At 38.7% G+C, this 18067-nt stretch overlaps 1 protein-coding gene across 5 annotated transcripts in view; it reads left to right on the top strand.

Moving 5' to 3' along the window:
• Window positions 1-98: 98 nt before the first annotated feature.
• The window catches only part of TMEM116 (transmembrane protein 116), a 147948-nt gene continuing 129979 nt past the window's right edge, over window positions 99-18067 (top strand). For 2 of the 5 annotated variants that reach the window (XM_060612340.3, XM_060612333.3), the window contains exons 1-2: window positions 99-348; window positions 17897-17943. Coding sequence is in view for 3 of the 5 variants with exons in the window: in XM_060612333.3 (XP_060468316.1) it covers window positions 17930-17943 (14 nt within the window). In the remaining 2 variants the exon portion in view is untranslated. Of the gene's footprint in view, window positions 349-17241; window positions 17344-17896; window positions 17944-18067 lie in introns of those variants that run through there. The other 3 variants (XM_060612337.3, XM_060612331.3, XM_060612339.3) reach the window with 2 other exon arrangements.

Raw genomic sequence — 18067 nt, 5'->3', positions numbered from 1 at the left:
GGCCACGTGAGGGGCGGGGAGATGGGGCTGCCGCGCGCGCGCGCACTCGGCGAAGCTCCAGCAGGCCGAGGGCGAGGGGGCGGGGCCGCGTGTGACGGGCCGAGGGGACCGTGGAGAGCGTGGGTGGTGGAAAAAGAGGCTGCCGCGCACGCGTACTCGGCGAGGCTCGCAGCCAGCCAGCCAGCCTTTTTCCCGTCGTCCTTGGCGTGAGGGGAGGCACGAAGCGCGTGCCTAGCGTCTTGCTGCAGCTCGTAGTTCTCTTTATTCTTCGAAGATGAGGAGGCCGGCCATCGTTTCTTCCTGATTGTGGCGCGTTGGGCAGTCAGTTGGGACCCGCCAGTACTTTAGGTTGGTATGTCAGTTTGTGCTACCACCCTCAGGCGGTTGGTCATGCTCTGCCACCTCCCTCAACCAGGACCCGAGTAGGCCAAGCAGACGTGGCTGTGCGTCAGCATGGCCGTCGGAGCCACTCCTGAGCCCTGCCCAGGTGCCTACTCTGGTGGCCGCCTGCCTCAGCGGCGAGGCCCAGGCTCCTATGAAAATAGGCTTTACTGAAAGTTGAGTACTGCCCAGCTATGCATATCCCAGCCTCCTGAGAATTAAAAAACAAAAACAAGTCCTAATGATCCTATTCAATAGATACTTGTTCAGGGCATGGTTTACACCAGCTTCTGGTTTGGGTTGTGGGAATACAAAATAGAGATGAACGAGACAGCTCTGGTCTGAAGGAATTCACAGTGTTGGGGAGGAGGAGACCGAGCAATAGTTACATAACCGTTACCTTGTTCACTTAGCCCTGCGCAGGAATGTCGGGGTAAGTTGCAGACAGGAAATGACTTTCGAACTGGATCGTGAAAGAAGAGTAGGCCTTTACAAGGCAGACACCAAAGGATATTTCTAGAAAGAGGAAAAACATGAATCTGTAAAGGTAAACTGGCCAATGTTGCAAAGGGCCTCATCAAACTAAAGGGTTTGGTGCCACGGCAGGTGTTAACCAGGAGAGTGAAGTCAGATTTGCTGTCATTTAGGAGTGAAGGAAATGGGTGGGAAGGGAGGAGGTTGAAGGCAGAGAGACGAGTAAGGGTCATTTGCAGTAGTGGAGGTGGGATAGGTTAAGGTTCAGAAATAGGACAAAATTAGAAGAAAGGTTGGAATTCACAAGACTTGGTGAACAAATGGATGTGAAATGAGAATAAATTACATAATGCGTTGTGAGGGACTTAGCACCATGTTAACCATTGTATGTGTTCAATAAATGTATATGTATAAAATGGTCATCAAAAATCATAGGATCCAATCATGGGCAACCAGTTTGCATAGAAATTTTGAAAGAAAGTCGAATGTGTGTGTGGGGTGTTTGGGGGAGGTTTGGAAAAATTTATTTTGAATTTGCCCTAGTAAAAATGAGCTTACATAGGGGCACCTGGTGTCTCAGTTGGTTAAACGTTCGACTTTTTTTTCTTTAAGTTTATATTGAGGGAGGGAGAAAGTGCGAGTGGGGGAGGGGCAGAGAAAATCCCAAGCAGGCTCCATGCCATCAGGACAGAGCCCACTGTGGGGCTAGAACTCGGGAACCATGATATTAACACCTAAGCCTAAAATGAGAGTCCATGCTCAACCGACTGAGCCATCCAGGCACCCCAAGTATCTGACTCTTGATTTTGGCTCAGGTCATGGTTTTATTTATGGTGGTGAGATAGACCCCCATGGAACCTGCTTAGGATTCTCTCTCTCCTTCTAACCTCAGTCCCCACCCCCTGTTGCACAAGGACATGTGTGCTTGCTCTCTTTCAAAAAAAAAAAAAAATGAGCTACATAGACAAATGATTGAAGAGGAGGGGAAAATTATGAGCTGATTAAAGAAGGCTTCATGTAGGAAGTGGAAACAGTTAAGCCGTGGAAGAAAGAACACTTTTTTTTAGAGTTTATTTATTTTGAGAGAAAGAACAAGTGGGGGAGGGGCAGAGAGAGGGAGAGAGAATCCCAGGCAGGCTCCATGCTGAGCATGGAGCTTGATTCTGGGCTCAGTCTCAAAATTGTGAGATCATGACCTGAGCTGAAATCAAGAGTTGGATGCTTAAACTGACTGAGCCACCCAGATACCCTGGGAGAAAGAACATTTTAGGTGGAGAACAAATGAAACAGAAGTGGGAACAATTCATGACAGTTTGGGGAGACTGAAAACCATCTTGGTTGGAGGGAGTTATCAAAACACTACTTAGTAAGACAGTTTTAAGCCCAGGTAGGGGAGAGTCTTGCAAATCAAACTTAAGAATTTCCTGTTTTGTCCTGTAGTCAATTAGGAGCCGTTAAGAGTTTTTTATAACCCTTTATAAGACATTTAGACTTTTTAAATTATTCACTTCTGAATATGTAAAAGCTTTGGGTACACCTAGTTAGTATGATTAATCAGGAATGACTTTATAGTCATAGTTTTGAAGTAGGTTTTGGAAAAAGTGACGGAAGAGGATTGGTTGGAGAGGGAAGTATCAGTCCTTTGCTATGAATTTTAATAATTCCATGCAATGTAATAATTGTCTCAATGCTTCCTTTTAGTAGTGCCCTGGTCCCAATTATTTTAAAATTTGATTATATTCTTAGCTTCAGGACCCTGACAACAAACTACACAAATAAGCCAGGTATAATTGTCCGTATTTGGGAAGTTATAAAATCCCACAATTGAAACTGATGTGGAAAATCAAGAGGCTCACCCTGGGTATTGTATAGAGGTAGGGAGGAAGAGACAAGTCATGTTAAATTTTTTTTTTTTTTTTTAACGTTTGTTTATTTTTGACACAGAGAGAGACAGAGCATGAATGGGGGAGGGTCAGAGAGAGGGAGACACAGAATTGAAACAGGCTCCAGGCTCTGAGCTGTCAGCACAGAGCCCAACGCGGGGCTTGAACTGACAGACCGCGAGATCATGACCTGAGCCGAAGTCGGCCGCTTAACCGACTGAGCCACCCAGGCGCCCCTTTTTTTAAATTTTTTTTTTTAACGTTTATTTATTTTTGACAGAGACAAGTCATGTTAAATGAGTGTGCCCTCATTAACTCATGTTAAATGAGTGTCATGTGACTCAGTGTAGCACCTGTAGTAAGGAAAAAAAGTACCATCTGCTAAAGGCAACTAATAAATATCAATCTTTTTTCTACATCATCAAGCCAGAGTCCTCAGTCTCATTGATTTCTTTGCTATTCCTTATATACACAAGGCATATTCCTGCCTCAGGGCCTTTGTACTAGCTTTCTCCCTCTAAAACACTTTTCTTTAAGATATTCATATGGCGGAGTCCTTAACTTCCCTAAGTCTTGGCTCAAACTTCCTAAGATCTACCCTGACCATCCTTTAAGAAATTGCTCCTTCCTCCTTTCTTTGCTCCTTTCCTCCTTGCTCCATGCTCCTCCTTGCTTTCTATCTCCCTTCTGTCTTTTTTCTCCATAGCACTTTTTAGCTTACTAATATACAATATAATTTGCTTATTTTTCTTATCTGCTTCCCACGAGGGCTGGATTTGTCTTTATGTTTTTGACTGTTTAGGTTAGCTACTACAGCCCCCTGTCTGGCATAGGTGGGCACTCAGTAAATAATTGTTCAGTGAATAAATCAATCAATGAGAGAGAAACTATTCCATGGTTAGCTCTCAAAATTCCATTGGCCTTTACTACATTCTTTCCTTAGACCTCATACTGTTCTTCAGAGATATGCCATTCCTTAGAGCTAATTGTTCTGCTCTTGTGAATTTTTGTTGGTGTTAACACTAGTTCCTTTGACATAGATGAACACTATAATTGTCTAGTGAACACAAAGCAGATTTCATCTGTTAAAAATTGTTATTGAAGGAATGATTTTCTTCAATCCCTGTCCTCCTTTAAGAATTCTTTCAATATTGGGGCACCTGGATGGCTCAGTTGGTTAAGCATCCAACTTCAGCTCAGGTCATGATCTCGTGGTCCATGAGTTCGAGCCCTGCATCAGGCTCTATGTGGACAGCTCAGAGCCTGGAGCCTGTTTCAGATTCTGTGTCTCTCTCTCTGCCCCTCCCCTGCTCATGCCCTGTCTCCCTGTCTCTGAGAAATGAATAAACCTTAAAAAATATTTTTTTTGATAGGAATGATGGAAGACTTCTTAAGAATGATCAGAAAAATTATGTATTCTGTCCTAGATTTTATCCAAGGTATAGAGAAGAGATAATCCACAAACCAGGTTTGCAGGGGCAATATTAATAATTTTAAAAGTTGGTTCATTAGCATGGATAAGTCCCCCCCTTTTTACCTAACAGTTACACGTATAATACCCATTTACAGCTAAAGTCTGTAATAGTCTGTTTTTTCAGGTTGCAAAGAGGAGGTGTGCTGAGATCTCCTTAGCCATTATGGACTTACTCTAACAATACACATGGAATTCAGGAAGATAGTTCATGGAACTATCTGAACAGGCATACAGTCCTTTAGATCACCAACATTAGAATGTAGAACAGCCTCAAGGAACTGAAACCTGGACACTTCCAATTGCTTGAGACACAATGGTAACTCCTGTTGTCCCAGGCATCTTGTATTACTCTAGAATGGACCATCTTGCTACTCCTCTCTTCTCTGTGGGCATCTTACATTTGATAGGCTCAGCTTGTCACCATTCAATATGGAGCACCCCATTGGGCAATTTCACACCACACCATTTCCTAGGCATCTGACTGGACTTCCCCTTGCTCAAGGACTAATCATTTGGGGCTAGAGTAGGGAATTCTGTGGCCCAGACATGGGAGATATATGAAGACAGAACTGCTTGTACTCACATCATGAGATGAGGTCTGTGGGTATAGCAGGTATCAAGGTCTGATGGAGTTTTCCACCAAACACCATCTCTCCTTCACCACATTTCCATAAACAATCGTTGGGTGGCAAATCAGTTATTCTTTTCGGTACATTGCTTCTTGTGGGTTTTTTTTTATTGTTTTTATTTTTTATTTCTTTTATTTTCTATTTTTTTTAAATATGAAATTTGTTGTCAGATTGGTTTCCATACAACACCCAGTGCTCATCCCAACAGATGCCCTCCTCAATACCCATCACCCCCCCTACCCTCGCTCCCACCCCCCATCAACCCTCAATTTGTTCTCAGTTTTTAAGAGTCTCTTATGTTTTGGCTCCCTCCCTCTCTAACCTCTTTTTTTTTTCTTCCCCTCCCCCATGGTCTTCTGTTAAGTTTCTCAGGATCCACATAAGATGCAAACATATGGTATCTGTCCTTCTCTGTATGACATATTTCACTTAGCATAACACTTTCCAGTTCCATCCACGTTGCTACAAAAGGCCATATTTCATTCTTTCTCATTGCCACGTAGTATTCCATTGTGTATATAAACCACAATTTCTTTATCCATTCATCAGTAAAAAAAAATTTTTTTAAGAAGAATTCTTTCAATATTTAGAAGCATCCAACTTTGGCTTAGGTCATGATCTCGTGGTTCATGAGTTTGAGCCCCGTGTTGGGCTCTGCGCTGGCAGTCGGAGCCTGCTTGGGATTCACTCTGTCCCTCCCTCTCTGTACTTCCCCCTACTTGCACTGTCTCTCTCAAAATAATACATTTTTTAAAAATATGTTAAAAAATATTTTTAAAAAGAATTATTTAAATATTAAAAAAAAGAATTCTTTCAGTATTAAACAACTGTTTACAGCTTTCATGTGCCATACACTCTCTTGAGGATCAGGGTTACACTGGTGAACAAGATAGATGTGCTCCCTACAGACCTAGTTGGGGAGACCAACATTAAATAATCACACAAATAAATATATAATTACAAATTGTGATAACTCTAGAAAGAAAAGTTGAGGGCCTAAGAGAAAATATGATGGGGGATCAATTGGGATTGGAGTTCGTGGAAAACCTCTACAATCAAGTACATGTGAGCTAAGACCTAAAGGATGGAAAAAAAAAAAAAAAGACCTAAAGGATGGATAGGATTCAGCTGTCAAGGAACTTAAACTTGTGTGATAAGACCGTAAATAATTATGAATAAATATGAAACTGCAGATTGTGTGTTAGGAAACATTTTAGGAAAAGAAAACAGCATGTGCAAAGGTTCTAGGGTGAGAAAGAACTTAAAATATTTGAGAACTAAAAGAATTCTACTCTGGAACCTATCCCATAGTAACAAAATCAGCAGAGAAGGAGGTGCTACATACAGAGGTTAGGAATGTTTATTGCAGCATTGTTTGCAGAAGCAAAGAAGAAGAAGGAGGAGGAGAGGGAGGGGGAGGGAGAGGAGGAGGAGGAGGAAGAAGAAGAAGAAAACAACTTGCATGTCTATGACAGGAAGTGTTGAATAAATGATCTTTTATAAGTAGCCTCCATGCCCAACGTGGGGCCTGAACCCAGACCCCAAGATCCAGAGTCGCATGCTCTACTGACTGAGTCAGCTAGGAGCCCCTGGGTAAATGATCTTATGTAGAATATTACACAGCTATCAGAATGAGTTAGAACTATTTCTTTGAGATACTAGATGAGAAAAGAAATGTATACAGAAATATATAATCCCATTTTTAAAACCCTACAACCATAACAACAGCCCCTATACATATACACACACACACACACACACACACACACACACACACACGTATGTATGTATTTGGGTATGGTTTTGTTTCTTTTGTTTTTGCACAAAGTAATCTTATTTGCAGCAAATAAGGAGATCATGGAAATAGCTTTCAAAGCTGTGACTTCCTAAGACAGGGTAAATGGGTACCTTTTTTTTTTTCTTTTCCTGATTTAGAAAGTATTTGCAATTTATTTATTTTAATTTTATTTTTTATTTTTTAAAATTTACATCCAAATTAACATATAGTGAAACAGTCATTTCAGGAGTAGATTCTTTAATGCCCCTTACCCATTTAGCCCATCCCCCCTCCCACAACCCCTCCAATAACCCTCAGTTTGTTCTCCATATTTGAGTCTCTTCTGTTTTGTCCCCCTCCCTGTTTTTATATTATTTTTGTTTCCCCTCCCTCATGTTCATCTGTTTTGTCTCTTAAAGTCCTCCTATGAATGAAGTCATATGATCTTTGTCTTTCTCTGACTAATTTCACTTAGCATAATACCCTCCAGTTCCATTTACAGAGTTGCAAATGGCAAGATTTCATTCTTTTTGAGAGACGAGTAACACTCCATTTTGTGTGTGTGTGTGTGTGTGTGTGTGTCTGTCTGTCCCATCTTTATCCATTCATCCATCGATGGACATTTGGGCTCTTTCCATACTTTGGCTATTGTTGATAGTGTTGCTGTAAACATGGGGGTGCATGCACACCTGTATCTCATGGATAAATGCCTAGTAGTGCAATTGCTGGGTGGTAGGGTAGTTCTAGTTTTAGTTTTTTGAGGAACCTCCATACTGTTTTCCAGAGTGGCTGCACCAGTTTACATTCCCATAAATGGGTACCTTTTGTTTAGGGTTAGGATGTATGTATGTATATTTTGTTTGTTTGGTTTTTTTGTTTATTATTTATTTATTTGGTTTTTATTTTTTTTAGTAATCTACACTCAACACGGGGCTTGAACTCATGAACCCAAGATCAAGAGTCACATACTCTTCCAACTGAGCCAGCCAGGCACCCCAGGATGAATAAATAGGGAAACCTTATCATAATTTGTAGAGGTGGGCATAAAATGGTGCATACACCTTAATGAAAAATGCCTGTACATATATTGTATGTTATGTAAATAAGGCTGAGGCACCTTTTTGGGCAGAGATTTTAGTACTATAATGAGGTAAAGGCAAATGTGGGTCACTCCATAGTCCATCGGGTTTAGCTCAAATGATGTGGGTGTTTTGGACTGGTGAGACGTCTTATCAGGGCAGTTGCTGTCACCTGAGGGGTGGTTTTGGATTTCATTTGCCTTTCCTTGGTGCATGCTTCCAGTGACCCAAAGAGCTGCTGCCTCCCTTTTCCCTGTTTGGATATATTTTAACAAGTATAGAGAAAAATGTAGAGAAATATTTTAGGCTTTTAGCATTTGTTATAGTCCCAATGGAATGGAAAGAAAATAAGACAAAAGGAAAAAAATTACTATGGAATAATGTTCAGAAAAACGTAGAATATAAAATACTAGCTGTAGAATTACTACTAATATGTAGAAATTGAATATAGGGACAAGGACTTAAAGTAACATGAATAAATAAAACATTGTTATGAGTATATGATGAGATTGTAGGAAACTTTATTTTGGATTTCTATTATTTTAATACTGTTTTTTCAATGAAGTAACATTAAAAAAATCATAGAGATTTTAACATCCATGGATCACATCATTTCAAAAAAGATGTTCTTTTGTCCCACTTTGAATTCATGTTATTTTGTTTTATGTACTCCTGTAAGCCACCTGAAATGTTCTCTGTGTCAAAGTGGGATATAAATAAGTAAATAAAGGTATCCTAGCTCTTGCCAGTTTCTTCCCCTTTTTAATCTTTCCTGCACACTGCCAACGTGTTATTACTTAACAATATTAGCGTGTAAAATAAGAATGATAATAATACTTCATAGGATTAGGAGTGGATAAAATTAATTAGTACATGTAAAGCATTTACAATGGTACCTGCTATAAGGTATATATTTACTTAAAGAGTAGCTATTAATAGTTATTATATCATATTTTTTTTCTTGGAAATTTGCTTGATCATGGAAGTTTATAGTGGCATTTCTGTAGGATAAAATCCAAATCCAAGAGCCTGCAAAATCTAGTTCTAAATCAAAGAGTCTAAATAAAAATGCCATTTATAATATCACATGTAGCTACTAAGCTCTTGAAATATGGCTACTCTGAATTGAGATGTTGTTTTGAGAGTAAAATACACACTGAATTTCAAAGTACAAAGTTATGAATGTAAACCATCTCAGTGATTTTTTTTATATGGATTGCATGTCGAAATGATGAAATTTGGATATTTAAGTTAAGTAAAATTTATTAAAATTAATTTCATCTCCTTTTGTTTTTTTAATGTGGTCTCTAGAAACTTTTAAATCACATATATGACTTATATTTTTACTAGATAGAACCACTCAAGATTTTTAAAGCAAAATGCTTTGCTACCTTTTCATCCTGATCTTTGTCCAGTTGGTGTTTTAGATGCAAGGACAGTATACTTAAATTTATTTCTATTAACTTTTATTAAATAAAACTCATTATTTTAAAGTATTCAGATCTTATTAGATCTTAAATCTGTCATCTATCTCTCACAACTTGAGTACATTCATTTAATAAATACTGAGTGCCTTTTGTGGCACTCTTTTAGGTATGTGAGATATTGGGGTGAATGAGACAACATCAGTTGCCTGTGCCCAAAGACATAGTCTGCTAGGGTGAAACAGCACAAGTAAACAAGATATTGTGGAATTTGATAAATATTACATCTCTGAGGTAATGACATTTAAGCCGATACTTGAAGGATGAGAAGGAGCCAGTCATGTGATTATCTAGGGGAAGAACATTTCAGACAGGGGGAATAGCTATTACAAATGATCTGAATTGGAAAAGTACTAGACATATTGGATGGATACATGTGGCAAACCCTAAGATAGACTCCAATAGTCCCTGCCTTTTGGTATTCAGACTCCCATCTAATTCTTTCTCTTGACTGTTGGCAAGATCTGTGGTCAGTAGACTATAGGAAAGGTGATGGAATGTCACTTCAGTGACTTCATTACAGAAAGTTCTGACTTCCATCTTGCTGGGAGGGCATCTTGCAGAAATCCACATGGCAAAGAACTGAGTGAAGCATTTAGCTAACAACAATTAGTTTGGAATTTAGGCCCTTAGACCAACAACCCTCAAGAAACTGAATTAGACCAACTTTGTAAACTTGAAAACAGATCCCTCCCCATTTGAGCCTTCAGATGAGACCCAGCCCTGGTTGATATCTTGATTACAGCCTTGTGACAGATACTGAAACAGAGGACCCAACTAAGCTATACTTGGACTCCTAACCTACAGAAGCTATGAGATGATAAATGTGTGCTTTAAGCCACTAATTTTGTGGAAATTTGTTATGCAACAGTGAATAACACACCCACACAACTTGATAAATATGCCCGCTATATTTCCTTTGAAGTTATTGATGAAAGTGTTTTACAGAACTGTGCCAAGTCAGAATGCTGATTCACTCCACTAGAAGTCTTTTTTTTTTTTTTTTTTAGAGAGAGAGAGAGAGAGCATGAATGGGGAAGGAGCAGAGAGGGGGAGGGGAGAGAGAGAATCCCAAGCAGATTCCATGCTGTCAGCACACAGCCTGATGCAGGGCTCAATCTCCGGAACCTGAGCCAAAATCAAGAGTTGGACACTTAAACCAATTGACCACCCAAGAGCCCCTGAAGTCATTTCTAAGTTGATATTGATCAATTAGTTAACACTCCCTGAGGCTTATTTGTGCAACAAATGCCATTAATTATGCTTCCATTTTATCTATATTTCCTTATTTTTGTATCATGAAATTTTTTCATCAAAAGCTTTGTCAAAATCCCATATATACTATGGTAATTGTATCCAAAGGGGATAGGGTGAGTCTGGCATGATTTTTTTTATAAATCCATTCTGTTTTAGTGGTTACTTTTAAAAAAAATTGTTTAAAAAGCACACCTTTTGAATAGTTCATTCTAGAATCTTACTTGGGTTCAGTACTGAGATCTTTTTTTATTTTTTTATTTTTTAAGTTTATTTATTTTGAGAGAGAGAGCAAGCAAGCAGGGGAGGGGCAGAGACAGGGGGAGAGAGAGAATCCCAAACAGGCTCTGTGCTGTTAGAGCCTGATGTGGGGCTCGAGCTCATGAACTGTGAGATCATGACCTGAGCTGAAACCAAGAGTCAGACACTTAACTAACGGAGTCACTCAGGCGCCGCAATGCTGAGATCTTTGACTTAGGGTTTGCAGATTCCACCATCCTTTCTCCTTGTAAAAATTAAAAATTCAGTTATCACCAGTTTTCTACAATTCCTAGCAATTTCCCCATTTTTACGCAAACTCAGATTTCATTCAGTGGTTTATTGGGTTAACTGAAAGTTTCTTTATTCAAGGTTTATTTATTTTTGAGAGAGAGGGAGCACAAGTGGGGAAGGCGCAGAGGTGGGGGGGATAGAGGATCCAAAATAGGCTCTGCATTGACAGCAGCAAGCCTGATGTGGGGCTGGAACTCACAGACTGAAAGATTATGACCTGAGCCGAAGTTGGATGCTCAACCGACTGAGCCACCCAGGCACCCCAGGGTTTTTGTTGTTGTTGTTAATTTAAATTCAAGTTAGCTGGCATCTAGTGTAGTATTGGTTTCAAGGGTAGAATTTAGTGATTCATCTTTTGCGTATAATACCCAGTGCTCATCCCAACAAGTGCCCTCCTTAATGTCCAACACCCATTTAGCCCATCCCCCCCCAACCTCATCTCCAGCAATCCTGTTTGTTCTCTGTATTTAAGAATCTCTTATGGCTTGCCTCTGTCTCTGTTTTTTTATCGTACTTTATTTTTCTTTTCCTTTCTGTATGTGCATCTGTTTTGTTTCTTAAATTCCACATATGAGTGAAATCATATGATGCTTGTGTTTCTCTGACTTACCTCGTTTAGCATAATACACTCTAGTTCCCATCCATGTTGTTGCAAATGGCAAGATTTCATTCTTTTTGATTGCTGAATAATATTCCTTTGTGTTTATATAGCACATCTTCTTTATCCATTGATCAGTGGATGTTTGGGCTCTTTTCCATAATTTGGCTATTGTTGATTGTGCTGCTGTAAACATTAGGATGCATGTACCCCTTCGAATCAGCATTTTTGTATCCTTTGGGTAAATACTTAGTAGTGCAATTGCTGAGTTGTGGGATAGTTCTATTTTTATTTATTTTTTTTGAGGAATCTTCATACTGTTTTCCAGAGTGGCTGCACCAGTTTGCATTCCCACCAACAGTGCAAAAGGGCTCCCCTTTCTCCACATCCTCACCAATATCTGTTGTTGCATGAGTTGTTAATTTTAGCTATTCTGACAGGTGTGAGGTGGTATCTCATTGTAGTTTTGATTTGTATTTCCCTGAAGATGAGTGACGTTGAGCATCTTTTCATGTGTGTGTTAGCCATCTGGATGTCTTCTTTGGAAACATGTCTATTCATGTCTTCTGCTCATTTCTTCACAGGATTATTTGTTTTTTGGGTGTTGAGTTTGACAAATTCTTTATAAATTTTGGATACTAACACTTTATCCAATATGTCATTTGCAAATATCTTCTTTCATTCCATCTGTTGCCTTTTAGTTTTGTTGATTGTTTCCTTCATTGGGCAGAAGCTTTTTATCTTGATGAGGTCCCAGTAGTTCATTTTTGCTTTTGTTTCCCTTGTCTCAAGAGACACATCTAGTAAGAAGTTTCTGTGGCCAGTTCAAAGCGGTTGCTGCCTGTTTTCTCCTCCAGGATTTTGATGGTTTCCTGTCTTATGTTTAGGTCTTTCATCCATTTTGAATTTATTTTTGTGTATGGTGTAAGAAAGTGGTCCAGTTCCATTCTTCTGCATGTCATTGGCCAGTTTTCCCAGCACCATTTGCTGAAGAGACTGCTTTTTTTTTCCCATTTAACCAGCAAGTTTTATCAGAGTCCTGGAGTATAATTTGTTCAAACCAGGAGTGGTGGATTAATTTAGAGTAGTCAGGTGCTCTCTTATAATCTTTATCGTCAGTTCCCTCTTACAATGTTTGTTTTACACTTTTTGTTCTAAATATTTTTCTTTTCAGTAGGAAAGACAGAAACATGTTATCCGTTAATCATTACACAATGAATTTCAGCAATGGGATATTTACTGTGTCCCTCTAAAATTCGCCTATTTACAATTCATCCTTTTAAAGTATACAATTCAGGGGTGTCTGGGTGGCTCAGTCAGTTGAGTGTCCAACTCTTGATTTTGACTCAGGTCTTGATCTCACGGTTTGTGGGTTTGAACCCCATGTCAGGCTGTGCACTGTCAGTGCAGAGCCTGCTTGGGATTCTCTCTCTTCCTCTCTCTTTCTCTGTCCCACCCCCACTCATGTGCGTTCTCTCTCTCTCTCTCTCAAAATAAATAAACTTTAAAGTGTACAATTCACTGGGTTTTAGTATATTCATAAAGTGTGCAACCATCACCACTATCTTAATTTTAGAATATTTTTGTCACCCTAAAAAGTCTCGTGCCCATCAGCAGTTGCTTCCCATTTTCTCTCAAATTACCTTCTTAGCCCTAGGCAACTACTAATGTACTTTGTGTCTGTAAATTTGCTTATTTTGGACATTTCATATGAATGGAATCATACAATTTGTGGTCTTTTGTGATTGGCTTCTCTCATTTAGCATAATGTTTTCAAGGTTCATCATGTTGTAGAATGCATCAGTACTTCTTTTAATTGCTGACTAACATTTCATTATATGGATATACTATATTTTATCCATTTACCAGTTGATGGAACATTTGTGTTGTTTCTACCTTTTGTCTTTTATGAATAATACCATTATGAATATTTGTGTCCAAGTTTTTGTGTGGACATATGTTTAATTTCTCTTGGGTGTATACCTAGATGTAGAACTGAGTTTATACCTAGGAGCTGAGTAATATAGTATATGTTTAACCTTTTGAGGAACAGCCAAAGTGGCTGCAGTACTTTACATTCTCTCCAGCAGTGTATAAGGGTTTCTCTTCCTCCACATTTTCATCAACATTTGCTATTCTCTATCTTTTTTATTATAGCTATCCTGGTAGGTGTGAAATAGCATCTCATTGTGATTTTTTTTTTTCAAGTAGGCTTCACTCCCTGCGTGGAGCCCAACAAGACTTGAACTCATGACCCTGAGATCAAGACCTGAGCTAAGATCAGGAGTCAGACGTTTAACCAGCTGAGCCACCCAGGCACCCCAGCATCTCATTGTGATTTTAATTTTTACTTCTTTTTTTTTTTTTTAAAGTTCTTTTTAATGTTTATTTATTTTTGAGAGAGAGAGAGACAGAATCTGAAGCAGGTTCCAGGCTCTGAGCTGTCAGCACAGAGTCTGATGTGGGGCTCAAACCCACAAACCATGAGATTGTGACCTGAGTCGAAGTCAGATGCTTACCGACTGAGCCACCCAGGTGCCTCTTAATTTGTATTTCCCTGATGGTTTATGGTGTTAATCATCTTTTCATGTGATTTTAGTCATTTTTTTATTTTGGGGGAGAAATGTCTATTTAAAACCTTTACCCTTTTTTAAATTGGGTTGTATTTTTATTATTGAATTGTAGGAGTTGTTTTTTATATTCTCAGTGTAAGTCCCTTATCAGATACGTGCTTTATAAATATTTTTTTTCCCTGTGGATTGTCTTTTCCCTTTCTTGATGGTATCCTTTGAAGCACAAACATTTTAAAACAATTTTAATAAAGACCAAAAGACCAATTTATTATTTCTTTTGTTGCTTATGCATTTGTAGTCATATCTAAGAAGCAACTGCCTAATAAAAGAGCTTCCTCAATGTCACAATAATTTTTTGAAATTATCTTTTCCTGCCTTCTTATTAACCAGGTCTCCGTTAGAATATTGTATGGGTTATGTGAGAACTATGAAGTCAGAATAACTGAATTTGAATATTGGTATTACCACATGATAACTTTGTAACCATTGGGAAGTGACTTCTTTTTTTTTTTTTAGGAGATAAAAGTTCATTGAATACACTGCAAGGAAGTGGCAGGCAGGATAGCAAAGCACAGACTATTGTCAACCTTTTTTTTTTAAGTTTATTTTGTTGGGAGGAGGGGTATAGAAAGAAGGAGAGACTGAATCACAAGCAGGGTCTGCACTATCAGGGCAAAGCCGAATGTGGGGCTTGATCCCATGAAACTTGAGATGATGACCTAAGCCAAAATCAAGAGTCAGACACACAACTGACTGAGCCACCCAGGCACCCCCAAAGGGAAGTGACTTCTTTAAGCCTCAGTTTCTTCATCTGAAAAATAGGAATATTACTCGGGTGCCTGGCTAGCTCATTTGGTAGAGCTTGTGAGTCTTGATCTTGCTGTTGTAAGTTCAAGCCCCACATTGGAAGTAGAGCTTACTAAAAAATTTTTTTTCATGGGACTATTACTTACCTCAAAGGTTGTGTTGAGGATTAAAATGCTTAGCATAGAGGGGCGCCTGGGTGGCTCAGTTGGTTGAATGTTCAATTTCGGCTCAAGTCATGATCTTACAGTTCGTGGGTTCAAGGCCCGCATCAGGCTCTCTGCTCTCAGTGCAAAGCCCGCTTTGAATCATCTGTCCTCCTCTCTTTCTGCCCCTCCCTCTCTCTCTCTCTCTCTCTAAAAAATAAACATTTGAAAAAAAAAAATAAAATGCTTAGCATAGAGCCTTACCCATAGAAATTACTTGATAATTGGTAGCTATTAATACTAGAAATCTTTAAATACAGTTTTTTAAACTATATTTAAAATAAAAATATTTTACTAGGTAAGTGTTTTTCTTGACTTTGTATCCACAGTAATAACTTGCTCATGGTAGAGGTTTAATGAATATCTGTTAATTTGATTTATAAAATGTAGCAGCCCATTACATTAAGTGAGCTGTGATGTATTTTTTTTTTTAAATGCTTATTTATTTTGAGAGAGAGTGCATGAAGGTGTGCACACGTGCAATCAAGGTAGGGGTAGAGAGAGAATCCGAAGCAGGCTCCGACACTGGGCTCAGTCCCATGAACTGTGAGATCATGACCTGAGCCAAAATCACCCAAGGCTTCCTGAGCTGTGATATATTTGAACTTACTAAGAAACTAAGTAAAAAGAGAAAACTAAAAATAAGTACCACCCACTTCATTTGTGCTTGGATTAGCCCTTGCAGAAAAGGAAGATGGGAAGATTATATTTCCAAAGACATTTCAAGGGGGAACACTGCTTAATATACAAAAAGCAGGGGGCTAATTTAGAGAGAAAAATGGAAAAGTAAATCCCTGAATGGGAATTTGGTCAGTGGCATAAGACATTTTAGAAGAAATGCCAAAAGAGAAAAATTGTTATGTCAAGAGCAGCAGACTGATTTGGCATGGCTGTTTCCCAAACAGTTTGAGATTTGTTCTTGATTGAGACAAGAGTCCTTTGTCTAAAAGCATTCCCTTATCACTTGGTGAGACTGTCATTAGTTCCCTCACCCTTATTAGATAGATGTATGATTAGAGGCCTCAGAACACTCTCTGAGACCTTATGGTAGGGATTTTTGATCCAGAAATTTACTTGTATTTTTTTTTAATTTGTTTATCTAATAATTTAAGCAAAGTGGTTAGAGCGTACCTTCACTTAACAGTTTCCCATCAGAACCTATTTAATGATATCCCTTCTTCTACTCCACACGAGATTCTTAACCTCACTTGAATAAAAGAATCACGTTTAAACTACTGAACCCATGCAAATGACCCAATTTATGTTATCAGTTAATATTTGTAGAATGTATGAAAGTACGGTTAGATGAAACGTAAATGGTTACATAAATGAAATGGTCTTCCTTCTCTGCTTTCTCCGTACTCTAGTCTTTGTCCAAATTTCACCAGTTCTTCCAAATTGGTTCAAACGACAGTGTATTTTTTTATCAGATAATTTGAGATTTTGGTATAAAGGCCATTTTTCCTACTGTATTATAAGCTCCTGGAAGTCTTGGTCTGTCTCTTGTCTTTATAGCTTCTGTAGCATAATGTTTTGCACAGAGTTGATATGTAAATATAAGTATATTAAATGAACCGTGTAATTTAATGTATTTCTGGTGGGAATTTTTGGTATAGAATATTTAAGATGTTACGATTAACTATGAGATATTAACAACAACTTCTCTTCACAGCTTTTCTTGGTATTACTAAAAATTTATTGGTCGCTTCAACATACAGTCTCCCTTTTCTGCCACAGGCTTTTGTCCCTAAACATGGCAAGCTTTAAGCAGATCTCTCTTCTTCCTTATTTTTCTGTCTCTGTTCTGTTCCATTTCTCTCTTGCAGCTCTATTTATCTTTTCATTATGACTCATTCTATTTTTTATCATTCCTGCCTCTTGCCCCTTCTTATAATTCCTAATGCTTTTTAGAACTTTGTTTCCTTGTCACCTGCTCTTTCTATTTTTGTTCTTTCTGCTTGGCTTTCTCCTCCACTTGTCGCCACCTTCTCTCCTTGTCCTCAAGATACAGGGCTGGATTGGGTAGGGAGGAGCCTGGGCTAGGGGTGGAGCCACCAGTTCAGTGTTTAGGGACTCAGAACCTGAGAAGGATCACGCTCGTTAAACATAGCTGGGGCTGAAGTCCCTATGGCCTTCCGGCTGGAGGCTAGCATTCTGGAGGACAGTTGGGACTTGGTAAGCCTAGAAGTTGTCCCTTTCCTTTTTTTGCTTCCCGTTTCTTCCTCCTTGTTTTGTATTTCTCACTCACAGTATCTCTTGACTATTAACTTTTTTCTTCCCATTTTTTATTGCTTACTATTCTGTTTTCTCTCTGTGTAGCTGTCCATCAACTCTATTTAGTATTTGTTTGCTTTTCCTATTACCCATTCTTTTCGCACATCTATCTCTTCTCTCTCAAAATTTAACCTTATCTACCTCTTCTCCATTTTGTTCTTTCCTTTGTAGATTTTCTCATCCAGTTCTCTTTACATTTAGTCATTTTGTATCCACTTCTCTATTCTTTTTATTTTACTGGTTCCCAGAGATGGAGCAATAAGAGAGTAAATAAGGAGCCACCCTGCCTTTCCAGGGGCCTTTCTACTCATTCTCAGACCCGTAGGGTATTTTGATAGAGAGCAAACACTGAAGAGTTTGCTCTGCACAGATATTTAATAAACAGTGAAAATGGAGTGAGGTTGAATCTTAAATGTAAAAGACTTAATTTTATTCTCACTTTGTTTTTATTTAGGTTTTCTCTGCAATACAGTGGATACAATTTGTTATGGCTACTCTGAGGTAGGTTTATTTAATCTCATGTACTATAACTTTGTTGTAAGCAAAACTGTAGAATTCTGAAGTTTTCTACTTTTTTCCCCTAGGTATTTGTTTATACTCTTAAGAGAGAAATGCTGTTCTTTAC

The sequence above is a fragment of the Panthera onca genome, chromosome D3 (genome assembly GCF_046562875.1).
Source record: "Panthera onca isolate mPanOnc1 chromosome D3, mPanOnc1 haplotype 2, whole genome shotgun sequence".
In the NCBI taxonomy this organism is placed as follows: domain Eukaryota; kingdom Metazoa; phylum Chordata; class Mammalia; order Carnivora; family Felidae; genus Panthera; species Panthera onca.
The sequence above is the reverse complement of the archived record's forward strand: the minus strand, read 5'-3'. Positions and strand labels throughout refer to the sequence as shown.